This window comes from Cyprinus carpio, unplaced genomic scaffold (assembly GCF_018340385.1).
Source record: "Cyprinus carpio isolate SPL01 unplaced genomic scaffold, ASM1834038v1 S000006717, whole genome shotgun sequence".
Taxonomy (NCBI): Eukaryota; Metazoa; Chordata; class Actinopteri; order Cypriniformes; family Cyprinidae; genus Cyprinus; species Cyprinus carpio.
In genome coordinates, this window is record NW_024879323.1 from 183,123 (window position 1) to 197,006 (window position 13,884).

The 13,884-nt window shown below is 42.0% G+C and overlaps 1 protein-coding gene across 3 annotated transcripts in view; it reads right to left on the reverse strand.

Annotated features, from left to right (window-relative positions):
• Nucleotides 1-1,652: 1,652 nt before the first annotated feature.
• The window catches only part of plxdc1 (plexin domain containing 1), a 225,821-nt gene continuing 213,589 nt past the window's right edge, over nt 1,653-13,884 (reverse strand). For all 3 annotated transcript variants that reach the window (XM_042755525.1, XM_042755524.1, XM_042755523.1), the window contains 2 exons: nt 3,706-3,842; nt 1,653-2,624 (listed from right to left, as the gene is read on the reverse strand). In XM_042755525.1, the coding sequence (XP_042611459.1) occupies nt 2,502-2,624; nt 3,706-3,842 (260 nt within the window). In that variant the 3' untranslated portion in view covers nt 1,653-2,501. The remainder of the gene's footprint in view (nt 2,625-3,705; nt 3,843-13,884) is intronic.

Here is a 13,884-nt window from a genome sequence, read left to right on the forward strand (position 1 = left end):
GTTATTCTTGATTGACGTTATGACAAAGTGTCTGCCTGCATATTTTATTCATATTTGATCATTCTTTTGATTTGATCCGTATTCTTGGGAAATGTATCTATTTTATTTTATTTTATCATCATTATTTTTTAAGGAATTAAAATTGGTCCTTATCAACCTTGATTGACATGACAATAACATTCATCACATTATTTTGACAAAGGTTTGGGTGTTTTTTTTTTTTTTTTTTTTTGGAGTGGGCAGGTTTGGTGAGCTTTTTGCTGAAAAACGTCTGTCCAATCTGTCAGCACTGGCTCTGATCCATCTAGGTCCAGGATCAAAGTGGGTATTGTAATAAGAAAGAGTCTATCCCTGTAGGAATATCAAGGTTAAAGAATGAGCTGTTATGGGAATTCCTATGAACTAAAATGGGATTTAAAAAAAAAAAAATTATTTGCTTCCCTGATTGCACACATACATCACAAAGACATCTATTTGACGTCTGCATTTACATCTGCAAGACATATTTTTCAGTGTTATTTGCTCATCTGCAATACGTCTATAGGACGTTTCCTATCAGGTGTCAATTAGAAGTTTAGAAGATGTCTTTAAGATTTTTATGATTTAGAATGTAACTGACGTCTGAAAGTCTTAGAGATGTTTGTACACAGCAGATGCTTTCCAGATAAAGCGATCTTTAACAGACATCTTGCAGATGCATGTGTGCTATCTGGGTAAGGCTTACAATTAGTTACTACAGTAAATCATTATATAACCTGCATGTCTGCAGGCACATGTGACACAGCTTTAGCACTAAATTGCAGCACACTCCTCGGTATTAGCTTCAAATCTGCAAAATTGCCACAGTGCCATCATTCTCCTATAGATAATTATTATGGATTTAAAACATTTGGAACACAGCACACAGTTTAGGAATAAATTCCATACATTTACACTTTGTTGGTCAATCATCAACGTCAATAAACTACAGAATTTAACAGCTGGCTTGCAGATGTCAATGTTTACCATCTTAAAGGGTTAGTTCAGCCAAAGATGAAAATTATGTCATTAATGACTCACCCTCATGTCGTTCCAAACCCGTAAGACCTCCGTTCATCTTCGGAACACAGTTTAAGATATTTTAGATTTAGTCCGAGAGCTTTTTGACCTTCCATTGAAAATGTATGTACGGTATACTGTCCACATCCAGAAAGGTAATAAAAACATTATCAAAGTAGTCCATGTGACATCAAAGGGTCCGTTAGAATTTATTGAAGCATCGAAAATATATTTTGCTCCAAAAATAACAAAAATTACGACTTTATTCATCATTTTCTTCTCTTCTGGGTCTGTTGTGAGCACGTTCACAACACTGCAGTGACGCCGCTGACGTACGACGCTGCTGACGTGTTATCTTTGTTATTGGGCGCACCAGAAAACACGTCAGCAGCATCGTACGTCAACAGTCACAGCAGTCACGTTCACAACAGACCCGGAATAGAAGACAATCCTGAATAAAGTCGTAATTTTTGTTATTTTTGGAGCAAAATGTATTTTCGATGCTTCATTTTCATTTTTGGCTGAACTAACCCTTTAATGATGCAGGCCCAACTACATTTCTGAACAGATGAGCTAGTTAAAAAAAAAAAAAAACAACAACAAAATTTTTTTCCCAAACATCTTTTTTAATTTATTTTAAATTTTTTGTTTTGTTTTACAATAAGCATACTGTATGTTGCAAATGCAATACTGCAATGGCATTTAACACAATGGAAATCAGCTAACGTTTGCTTTGCATTTGATTACAAGAATTTCTAATGTCTGACATCTGTTCAGCAGGAAAACACATTTTACTTTTCATCTCCACAAACAGCTTTGGAAATAAAAATGTTAAATTCTCCAAAAAGCAAAATGAAACAAACTTTTACTTTTAAAATTTATTTGTTGCATTTATTTGTGCATTTCATTAATATTTTATGTGCATACTGATTTTATGTTTTATGACAAAATGACAGGGTAAAACTTAACAGGCCAAAAAAATTAAATAAAAAAATAATCATAATAAAATAAAAAAGTGTACGCTATTTAAATGAATGTGCTGTCACGTCCATGTGGCTAACTGAGTATTATGCAACTTTTATCCACTGAACACAACTCTTCACAAAATATCTTAAAAAAAAAAAAAACTCTATAAAGATACCTTGCACTGTACATTAACTTGCAATTATTTTGGCTAACACATACCCATTATTATAGAGTGTAGTTAGCAGATGTGCTGGTCTTTGTTACAATTAGTACCTCTTAAAACTTAAAACTTCCTTTACTATAAACAACAGCATAAAAGGTTTTGTAAGGTGGACTGCCAACTGTGGAGAATCAGAGACAGAAAAAAGCTCAAAAAAACTTTCAAATGATCTTTTTCATCAGTGACAGCCTCTCATTGTGTGTTTGTCCATGATCCTAAAATCATTCAAGAAAAAAAAAAAAAAATTCTTTAATCCATCCCACAAAATCCTGCCTGCTCAGCACTGCTCCGCCTCAATGAACCCCTCTTTTTCATAACCCCCAAGATCAACCTCAGCATAGCTGGAATGGCATCCTTGATTCCGAAACTTCATGGAGGGCCAGTAGTTATTGGTGCGACGCTATGAATAAGAGACACCACAACAGCTTACAATTATTTTTAAAGAGTTTAAATTGTATAGATAGATAGATAGATAGATAGATAGATAGATAGAAGGACTTGACAATAAGGACTGCCTGATGGCCTGGGACAAGCATAAAAGATATTCTGGACAGTTAACGGATTTGTCACTGGCCCGATCGGGCCACTGCTGCCTCGTCATGGAAGTTTATCATTTGCATGTGCTTTTTTTAGCCTTGCTAATTTAAAAATTCAAACAATTTGAAAGCATTCCAGCAAGGCGATAAAGACAACTCCATTCAGTACTCGTGCGCTGTGTTCTGTGTGAACAGCGCGCTCACAGACAGCTGTGTCTTTGACGCCCGAGCACCGAATTGAGTTTCTTTCCGCACCTTTCTTTCAATTTAATGGACAAATACATACAACAGTATGTCAAAATACCCGTCTTGGCGAGTAACTTAGTAGCTTTAGCAATGATTACTCTATAATTAATTTATACAGTGGAGTACAGATGCACCGGTTGATCAGCCATGTTTTTGTTTCATTTCGGACTATCTTTGTTCTGTGCTTGCACACAAACTGCACTGCAATCATTTTCCAAAACGTAATTTGTGTGGAAATATTATGTTATATTTAATCTGTATACGGCCGTTAACAGAGGCCAGTGACGCTGAAGATGAATGCAAAGAGGCGATCTGACTATCTTTAGAAAAGGTTAGATGGTATTTTCTTTTCATCTTGCCTCCATATATTAAAGTAGTGTTTATAAGTGCAGTGCTGTTGTGTTTACAGAGGTAACCAAGGAAACGATGGTTGCTTCTCATTTCAAATGGCTAAGAAAAATCAAGGTGCAACACCAAGTGAAATTCTTTTTTTTTAATTTTTTTTTTTTTTTTTTTTTTTTTTTTGGCGGCAGGGCCAATGAAAAAGTTGGCAGGGCAAGTAAAAATTTAAACCACTGGCCCAACTGGCCAAGCAGAAAAAAATCCTTAGCATTGAGCCCTGGATGGATAGATAGATAGATAGATAGATAGATAGATAGATAGATAGATAGATAGATAGATAGATAGATTTGTACTTACCTGCATGAGGTAGAAAGGAGGAGCAACAGTTGGATGTGTGTTTATGTAGTAGACAGCCAACAGGGTCAAGAACACCAGTAAAACCAGAGCTGCCACCACACCTGCAATAATGGCTGTGTGTTCTGGTGCTTCCTCACCTGAAAGTGTGAGAGAAAGTAAAGTAATTTTAAACAGGAACAAAGTTGTTATTTACAGTTCGAAATATACAGCAATTTTCCAATGCATAGAGCAAGTATTAGATGTTCAAAAGTTTAAATCAACACATATCAAGCACATATGACATAAATGGATGATTCAGATCAGCATATATATGGTGAATCACAAGCAAAACTATAGTATATATCAATGCAACACCAAGTAGCTTTTTATCTTTGACACATAGGCTGAATTTTTTACTTGGTCCTGGGCTTTATTCTGACATATCAGCATAGATGCATGATGATTTTGCTTATTAATCACTACTTGTTTTGCTTCTTTTCATTGTTATTTCTTCTTTTCATTGTTATTTCTTCATCTCATTCTACATGCTTCAGTAATAATGTATACTCAGTTTTCAGGTTTTGTCATTATTGCTGATTTCTGCTGGCGAAATGTAGCAGTCTGTTTACAGTATGTTATTTTAGTATAATTTATATACTATTTTATAGTTTTTATTTTAGAGTTTTTATTAATATTAATATTTTGAGTTCCTCTTTAGGAACTGGAGCTGCGTTGAACGCTATGGGAAACGCCTTCAGCGCGAGCGACTCTGAATATCATGTGCAATCTGTCCAATGGAAGGGTGTGACATCACGGGCGGGGTGACGTAAGCGACCAGGAAGCTATAAAATCATGTGCCGCGCAGCTGGCCTCAGCTTTGTTGTTTTCAGCAAGCGCTCTGTGTGTGCATATGTTATCAGTCTGTCTTGTGAGTCTTATTTGGTGTTGTTTGTCCTTATAAGATCACAATGTCTAAGAGCAAAGCTAAGACAAAACATGTGGGTGATAGCAGATCATTTTTCATGCTATGTGTTCCTCCGTGCCCACGCTACATTACGAGCGGGGATACACACAGTCTGTGCGTGGTCTGCTTGGGGACAAAGCACGCTGAGTCGGCTCTCTGTGCGTGCTCTGCTTGGGGGGCGAAGCACGCTGAGTCGGCTCTCGAAGGGGGAAGGAGCCTTCGCCAGCATTCCCCGCGGGTCTGGCCCCACTTCTGCCGAGGTAGAGCGGCAGCTGCACTCATGGGGTTCGCAGGTAGATTTGTCAGAAGGAATGGAGACGGATCTCTCATCTGCCAGATCTGGCACCCAATCCCTGGGATCAGAAGCCTGCTCCGCGATTGGCCCGCAGAAAAAAAACATCGAAAAATGTTCTGAACCGCAGAAAAGCAAGCTTGATGAACGCTTTCTGCGGGCGAGGCAACCACCTCCACGCCGGAGCCTGCCCTTCTTTCCCAATCTGCATGATGAGATCGCCAGATCGTGGAATCGGCCATTTTCAGCCCACCTCTTCATCCCCGCATCAGACTACTATGGCAATGTGGCAGGGCTGGGAGAGTGTGACAACAGAGCGATGTCACGGGAGGAACAGACGCTTGCGAGCTATCTGTCCCCCGGGGCTGTGTCGTCTCTGAAGGCTCCGGTGCTGCCCTCCAAGCCGCTCAGAAAAACTTCAGCTTTGGTGGGCAAAGGGTATCCGGCAGCAGGTCAGGCTGGTGCGTGTCTGCACACAATGGCTGTGTTACAGGCGTACCAAGCCGACCTGCTAAAAGAGCTAGACGAGGGAGAGGAGATCAAGTCCGACGATATCCGATCATAGATCTGCATCAGCTAAACTGCTCAGTCATGTGACTGAAGTTCAAGATGCTCACTATCAAACAGGTTGTGTCTCAGATCAGGTCCGAGGACTGGTTTGTCACAATAGATCTCAAAGATGTATACTTCCATGTGTCCATCCTTCCCCAACACAGGAAGTTTCTGAGGTTTGCTTTCGGGGGCAGGGCATACCAATATCAGTACTTCCATTCGGCCTTGCACTCTCACCCCACAATATTTACAAAGTGTGTGGATGCTGTCCTGGTTCCACTGCGACTGCAGGGCATCCGGATACTAAACTATATCGACGATTGGTTGATTTTAGCTTAATCGGAGCAGATGGCGGTTCGACATCGCGATGTCATTCTTGCCCACATGGGGGAGCTGGGTTTGAGACTGAATGCCAAGAAAAGTGTTCTTTCTCCATTACAGAGGACCACTTATCTAGGTGTGGTGTGGGATTCAACCACGATGCAGGCACGTCTGTCCCCTGCTTGTATCAAGTCGATCTCTGGAGTTGTGTGAAGTGCCTTCCTGCTTCAAACGCTCCACCATCATCCCCGTTCCAAAGAAACCCAAGATTACAGGACTTAACGACTACAGACCTGTGGCTCTAGCATCTGTCGTCATGAAGTCATTTGAAAAACTGATTCTGGCTTATCTGAAGGACATCACTGGACCCTTACTGGACCCACTGCAGTTTGCTTACCAAGCAAACAGGTCTGTGGATGATGCAATCAACATGGGATTGCAACATCTGGACAAAACAGGGACTTATTTGGGGATCCTGTTTGTGGACTTTAGTTCAGCTTTCAACACCATCATCCCAGCAGCCCTCCAGACCAAACTGACCCAGCTCTCTGTTCCTAGTTCTATCTGTCAGTGGATCACCAGCTTTCTGACAGCTAGTGAGACTGGGGAAAGTCATGTCAAACAGCCACTCCACCAACACTGGTGCCCCTCAGGGATGTGTTCTCTCCCCACTGCTCTTCTCCCTCTACACCAACGACTGCACCTCTAAAGACCCTTCTGTCAAGCTCCTGAAGTTTGCAGATGTCATCGGCCTCATTCAGGACGGTGACGAGTCTGCTTACAGACAAGAGGTTGAGCAGCTGGCTGTCTGGTGCAGTCTTAACAACCTGGAGCTGAACACACGCAAAACAGTGGAGATGATCGTGGACTTCAGAAGAAACCCCCCTGCACTCCCCCCACTCACCATCATGAACAGCACTGTGGCTGCAGTGGAGTCATTCAGATTCCTGGGAACCACCATCTCTCAGGACCTGAAGTGGGACAATCACATTGACTCCATTGTGAAAAAGGCCCAACAAAGGTAGTACTTCCTTCGCCAGCTGAGGAAGTTTAACCTGCCACAGGAGCTGCAGAAACAGTTCTACTCAGCCGTCACTGAGTCTGTACTGTGCACTTCAATAACTGTCTGGTTTGGTTCAGCTAAAAAATCAGACATCAGAAGACTACAGAGAACAGTTTGGACTGCTGAAATGATTATTGGTACTCCCCTGCCCACCCTTCAAGAACTGTATACATCCAGAGTGAGAAAAAGGGCTCAGAAAATCACTCTGGATCCCTCACATCCAAGTTACCCCATCTTTGAACTTTTGCCATCTGGCCGGCTCTTCAGAGCCGCAAATACCAGGACAGTCAGGCACAAGAACAGTTTCTTCCCCCAGGCAATCTACCTCATGAACAGTTAAATGTTCCCCACTTATGCAATATAAATGTGCAATATCCTTATATTTATTTGTTACCCCTCCATCCTAGTACATCCCAGCATCTAACTCAATCCTATTCCATTATCATTTATAGCACAATTGTTTATACACTTATTTATTTGCAAAGGTCTTTTTATTTTATTTTTATTTATTTATTTTATTTTTATTTTTTTTGACTGTGTGTTGTTGTCTCTGTGTACTGGAAGCTTATGTCACTAAAAAAATTCCTTGTATGCGAAAGCATACTTGGCAATAAAGCTCTTTCTGATTCTGATTCTCACGTCAGTCAAGAGAGTCAGAGAAGGCCAGTCACTCACTGTAAAGCAGTTTCAGAGATTACTGGGTCTAATGGTAGCTGTGTCCAACGTGATACCTTTTGGCCTGCTGTACATGAGACCCCTACAGTAGTGGCTCAAGACCAAGGGATTTTCCCCTGAGGGGGAATCCACTTCGAACTATCAAGGTCACGTGGCAATTCCAGGCTCAGGTGGAACTCTTTGCGACTCAAGAGACATTGCAATGTCCCCTCTGGTTCTCTCTAGTTCATCCAGCTCCCCTGGGACTGGACGCTATGGTACAGGCTTGGCAGAGGCTTCGTCTGTATGCTTTTCCCCTGATCGCTCTGCTCCCACGAGTTCTGGCGAAAGTATGCCGGGATGGGGTTCTGCTTTTATTAGTAGCCCCATTCTGGCCAGGCCGAGTATGGTTCTCAGATCTGATCTCGCTCCTTGACGGCTCTCAATGGGAGATTCCAGTCAGGAGAGATCTACTCTCACAGGTGCAGGATACAACAATTCACTGTGGGTGTGGGTGAAACTGTGGGCGTGGCCCCTGAGGGGGCACAGCTCATAGCATCCGGTCTCTCAACTGAGGTTGTTGAGACCATCCTCCAATCCAGAGCTCCCTCAACGAGGAAACTGTACTCCATAAGATGGAAGCTATTCATCTCATGGTGCAGAGACCGCCAGCTTGGCCCAGCTAACTGCCCAGTTGGTACAGTTCTGGAGTTTCTACAAGCCAGGTTCTCTGCAGGGTTGACCCACTCCACCTTAAAAGTTTACGTGGCGCCCATTGCTGCCTACCATGTCCCCCTCAGTGGCCAGTCAGTGGGTATACACCCCCTAGTGACACATTTCCTCCGCGGTGTGCTGAGGCTGAGGCCTCCAGGATGGTCCCGTGTTCCCCCCTGGGACTTGGTTGTGGTGTTAAAGGCTCTCTGTAAAGCTCCATTCAAGCCAACTGAGGAGATATCAGATCGGTATCTGACTACAAAGACTGCCTTCCTGTTGGCTATTACTTCTCTAAAGAGAGTTGGAGATCTTCAGGCCCTCTCAGTGACCCCTACTCATCTTGACTTTGCGCCCGGCATGGCCAAAGTATTTCTATACCCTTGAGCGGGTTATGTTCCAAAAGTTCCCTCTGTCACGCCAAGACCGATATTACTGCAGGCCTTCTGTCCTTTTCCCTTCCAGGAGCCCGACCATAAGAATCTTAATTGTATATGTCCAGTTCGAGCGCTGGACACGTACATCCACAGAGCTGCCCCATGGAGAAAGACGGTCCAACTATTTGTATGCTATGGTCCCCCCAAGAAGGGTCTTTCTGCAACTAAGCAGACCCTTAGTCGTTGGATAGTCAAGGCTATCAACCTGATCTATGAGTCCTCTGACCTCCCCTTGCCGATGGGAGTCAAGGCTCACTCCACACGGGGTATGGCGGCCTCTAAGGCCTTCTTAGCAGGTGTATCCATGCAGGTCATCTGCAACACTGCAGGGTGGTCTACGCCCTCCACCTTTGTGAGATTCTATGACCTTGATATGCGAGCCACTGTGGGCTCTTTTGTTCTCTCGCCTTATCTGTGCTCTTCGAATATACACTAGGCAGGGACTTGGAAGTCTGGCGGCGTGGGCACCTCGTTCCCCATAACGTTCAATGCAGCTCGAGTTCCTGAAGAGGAATGTCTCAAGGTTACGCAAGTAACCATGGTTCCTCGAGGGAACGAGACGCTGCGTCTCGAAGCCATAGTCCCAGCACCCCTGCCAGTGCTTGCTTCTCTCCTCGAAGCTGATGCCAGTTGCGCAGCACGTGCTTTTATAGCTTCCTGGTCGCTTATGTCACACCGCCTGTGACGTCTCGCCCTTCCATTGGCTCACGCTGAGGGCGTTCCCCATAGCGTTCTACACAGCGTCTCGTTCCCTCAAGAAACCATGGTTACATGGGTAACTTTGAGACATTTTTTGTCATTTCACGCTTTTGTAATTTTCATTAGGTTTTTTTTTCTGTTTAGCTTTATTTTTATTTCAGTTTTAGCTTTAGGATATTGATACAAATGAAACATGTCAACTTTGAGTGCTATTGGGAACAAAATGGAGAAGTCAGATGCTGGATGAAAGCTGAACAAGAAGCCTATTGGAACAACATGGCAACCAATCTCAAAGATGCAGCATCGAGGCAGGAATACCGGTTCTCTATCAGACTCTCAAGAGACTGAGTGGATGGTCCAGGTTGACCAATGACAACATCAAGATGGCTCCTTTGTCAGATTGGCGGACAAGCACCTGCAGCGGTGGCGGGAGCATTTTCAGCAGCTCCTCAACCATGACCCACTGCACAGACTGGCCGCAAAGCCACCACGTGTGGGGCCTGTTGACAGATGAAGTGCAAGCCATCGTACACTCATTGAAGAATGGAAAGGCACCTGGCTTGGGCCACATGGAGGTTGAAACAATCAAGGCCGGTGGAAAAGTTCCACAAGGCCGTCTCCACATACTCATGAATCTAATCTGGCGATGTTAACTAATCCTATAAACCTGGAAGAAATCTGCAATTGTACCCATCTTCAAGAAAGGCAACAGTCATGAATGTAAGATCTACCGCGGCATTAGTCTACTGTCTATCATTGCTAAAGTCTTCATGAAAGTCATCCAATCACGTCTACAGTAACATCGGGAGCAGACAAGTTGTGAGGAGCAAGCCAGATTCCATCCTCTCCGAGGCTCTTGTGATCAGATCATTTTTATCTGCCAGCTGAGGAGAGAATCTATTGTGCCAAGAGTTTGTTCCTCATCTTCACTGATTTCAAATCGGCATTCGATAGCGTGCACTGGCTGTCACTCTAGAAACTGCTGGAGACCAAACACATCCTGTCCAAAGTCATCTGCCTCCTCCAGAACCTCTATGATGGCTCTATGAGCTGCATTCTGTTGCATTTGCATTTGCAGCGAGGTGTCTGAGGAGTTTTCTGTCCCTACCGGCATTCGACAAGGTGTTCAATACATTTATCAATGTGCTCATTAGAGAGGTCTTCGAAAACAAGCAGGGAGTCGGGTATGGCATCGATGGCTACGTGACCAATCACCGACGACAGTGCCATCCTAGCCAATTACAGAAGCCACCGACACCCTCTACAACGTAGCCAAATTGATGACGACCTAAGAAACCAACACATCACTCTCACGGATGCCAAAGTCTTGGCCACAGATCTACATGAAGGCATGTAGTGAACAAGTTTAGGTTGGACCACACTGGCCAATTAATTAATTAACCGAGTTTTTAAAATGGATACTGAACAAAAAATTATTTACTATATTAAAAAAAGTGTGCTGAACCATACTTTGTACATGAATAAAAATATTAATATTAAATATTAATTATATATTGATCATTAAAGTTAGTTCATTATCTAATGTTAACAGATATTGTATGTATACTCTCACACTTTAATTGATCTATTCCTGAACACGTGATGATTATCTAATCAAAATAACAAAATATGTTAGTTACACACTGGGCAGTGCTGCATCTAGGAGAACTCACAGGTATCACACACACCGGATGCATCACGTTCAGTGCAAGCGGCGGTCCAAAACTGTTTATTTAATCATCAAACGGGCAAAAGTTCACTTCAAGAATGATCAATATAGACATAGATGGGATAGATGAGTTTGAAGTTGGGAGCAAAACGGAAAGAAAAAGCGTGATCTATATTATAGCTCTCTAAACATACAGACTTAATTAGAGCCACAGAAAAATAAACGTTTCACTGAAAAATGCACAATACAGAATTTTACAGCCTATGGTGAAGCCTTTATGTACATTAACAATGAATTGTGACAAAAATATAACATAATGGCAAACAGTGTGATTGGCGCTCTGAGGCGCGGCAGGATTTCTGTCGGCTTAATCGACATATCAATTAGTGATGGGTAGTCTGGTTCTTTTCTGCGAACCGGTTCTTTCGGACAGTTCATTTCAATGAACCGGTTAAAAAAAAAAAAAACGGTTCACCAATTCTTTTACGTCATCACGTAACAACGTCAATTATATCATCCCGGCAAATGAAAATACATTCAAACACATTCAAATAAAGTAATTTGTAATCATAACTTAAAATAAATAGTAATAACTATCGTCATCATCATCTTGGAAAAGTTTCTTACAATTATGTTTTGCAAAAGCACCCAATAGACACTGATGTGTCAAGTTAAGTCACCTTTATTTATATAGTGCTTTTAACAATACAGATTGTGTTAAAGCAACTGTACAGCATTAATTAGGGAAATAGTGTGTCAATGATGCAAAATTACAATAGTAAACACTCAATTTTCAGTTAAAGGCAGTTCATTATTAAATTTAGTGATGCCATCATCCAGCTCAGTTCAGTTTAAATAGTATCTGTGCAATCTAGTTGACGATATCGCTACATATTAAGTGTCCCCAACTAAGCAAGCCAGAGGCGACAGCGGCAAGAAACCAAAACTCCATCGGTGACAGAATGGAGAAAAAACCTTGGGAGAAACCAGGCTCAGTCGGAGGGGCAGTTCTTCTTTGGCCAGATGAAACCAGCAGTTCAATTCCAGGATGCAGCAAAGTCACATTGTGCAGAGGACTCATCTGATTCCTGTGGTCTTGTGCTGGTGGGCATCTAGGAGACTAGGTCTTCACTGGGGATCTGTTTCTGTGGGTCATCTAGTTGTCCTGGTCTCTGCTGACATTCAGGGCTGTCAAGGTCATCTCTAGGTGCTGATCCACCATCTCAGGTGGAAACGTACTGGATCCGGGTGACCTCAGTGACCATCTGATCTGGATACAGACTGGATCTGGTGGCTTTGGTGACCTCTGAATAAGAAAGAAACAGACAAATATTAGCGTAGATGCCATTCTTCTAACGATGTAGCAAGTACATCGGGTGTTATGGGAAGTGTTCCCAGTTCTGGTTGTCCTAATTAATGCAGCCTCAAATTTCTTTAACAGATTTTAATATTAGAAATGTGTTATTGTGTTATGTGTAAGACAGGTTAAAGAGATGGTTCTTTAATCTAGATTTAAACTGACAGAGTGTGTCTGCCTCCTGAACAATGTTAGGTAGGTTATTCAAGAGTTTGGGCACTAAATGGGAAAATGATCTGCCGCCCGCAGTTGATTTTGATATTCTAGGTATTATCAAATTGCCAGAGTTTTGAGAACGCAGCGGAAGTGGAGGACTATATGGACTATAATATGGTCATACTTCCTGGTTCTAGTAAGAACTGTAGGTGCTGCATTTTGAACCAGCTGGAGTTTGTTTATTAAGCATGCAGAATGGACTCTTTATGAGGTTTTTGTGTGATATAACCTTGATGTCATGAACCAATGAAGTAACATTTCTGAATTTGACATTGAGAGCATAGGTTGCAATTAAGATATAATTTTATGATGGAAAAAAGCGGTTTTACAAATGCTAGAAACGTGGCTTTCAAAGGAAAGATTGCTATCAAATAGCACACCTAGGTTCCTAACTGATGACGAAGAATTGACAGAGCAGCCATTGAGTCTTAGACAGTGTTCTAGGTTAATACATGTGGAGGTTTTAAGTCCGATAATTAACACCTCTGTTTTTTTCAGAATTTAGCAGTAAGAAATTACTCATCATCCAGGTTTTTATATCGACTATGCATTGCGTTAGTTTTTCAGATTGGTATGTTTCACCTGGCCACAAAGAAATATAGAGCTGAGTGTCATCAGCATAACAGTGAAAGCTATCACCTATTTTCCTGATGATATTTCCCAGTGGTAACATGTAAAGCGTGAAAAGTAACAGCCCTAGTACTGAGCCTTGAGGTACTCCATACTGCACTTTTGATCGATATGATACCTCTTCATTCACTGCTATGAATTGATGGCGGTCAGATAAGTATGGTTTGAACCATGCTAATGCACTTCCATTAATGCCAACAAAGTTTTCTAGTCTACTCAAAAGAATGTTGTGGTCAATAGTGTCAAACTCAGCGCTAAGATCCAGTAGCACTAATAGAGAGATAGAACCACGTTTAGATGATAAGAGCATTTGTAACTCTAATGAGAGCAGTCTCAGTACTATGATATGGTCTAAATCCTGACTGGAAATCCTCACAGATACCAATTTTGTCTAAGAAGGAATATAATTGTGAGGATACTAGCTTTGCTAATATCTTGGATAGAAAAGGGAGATTCGAGTTCGCTCTGTAATTAACTAGTTCTTTGGGGTCAAGTTGTGGTTTTTAAATGAGAGGCTTAATAACAGCCAGTTTGAAGGTTTTGGGGACATATCCTAATGACAATGACGAATTTATAATAGCCAGAAGAGGATCTATGACTTCTGGAAGCACCTATTTTAGGAGCTTAGATGGAAT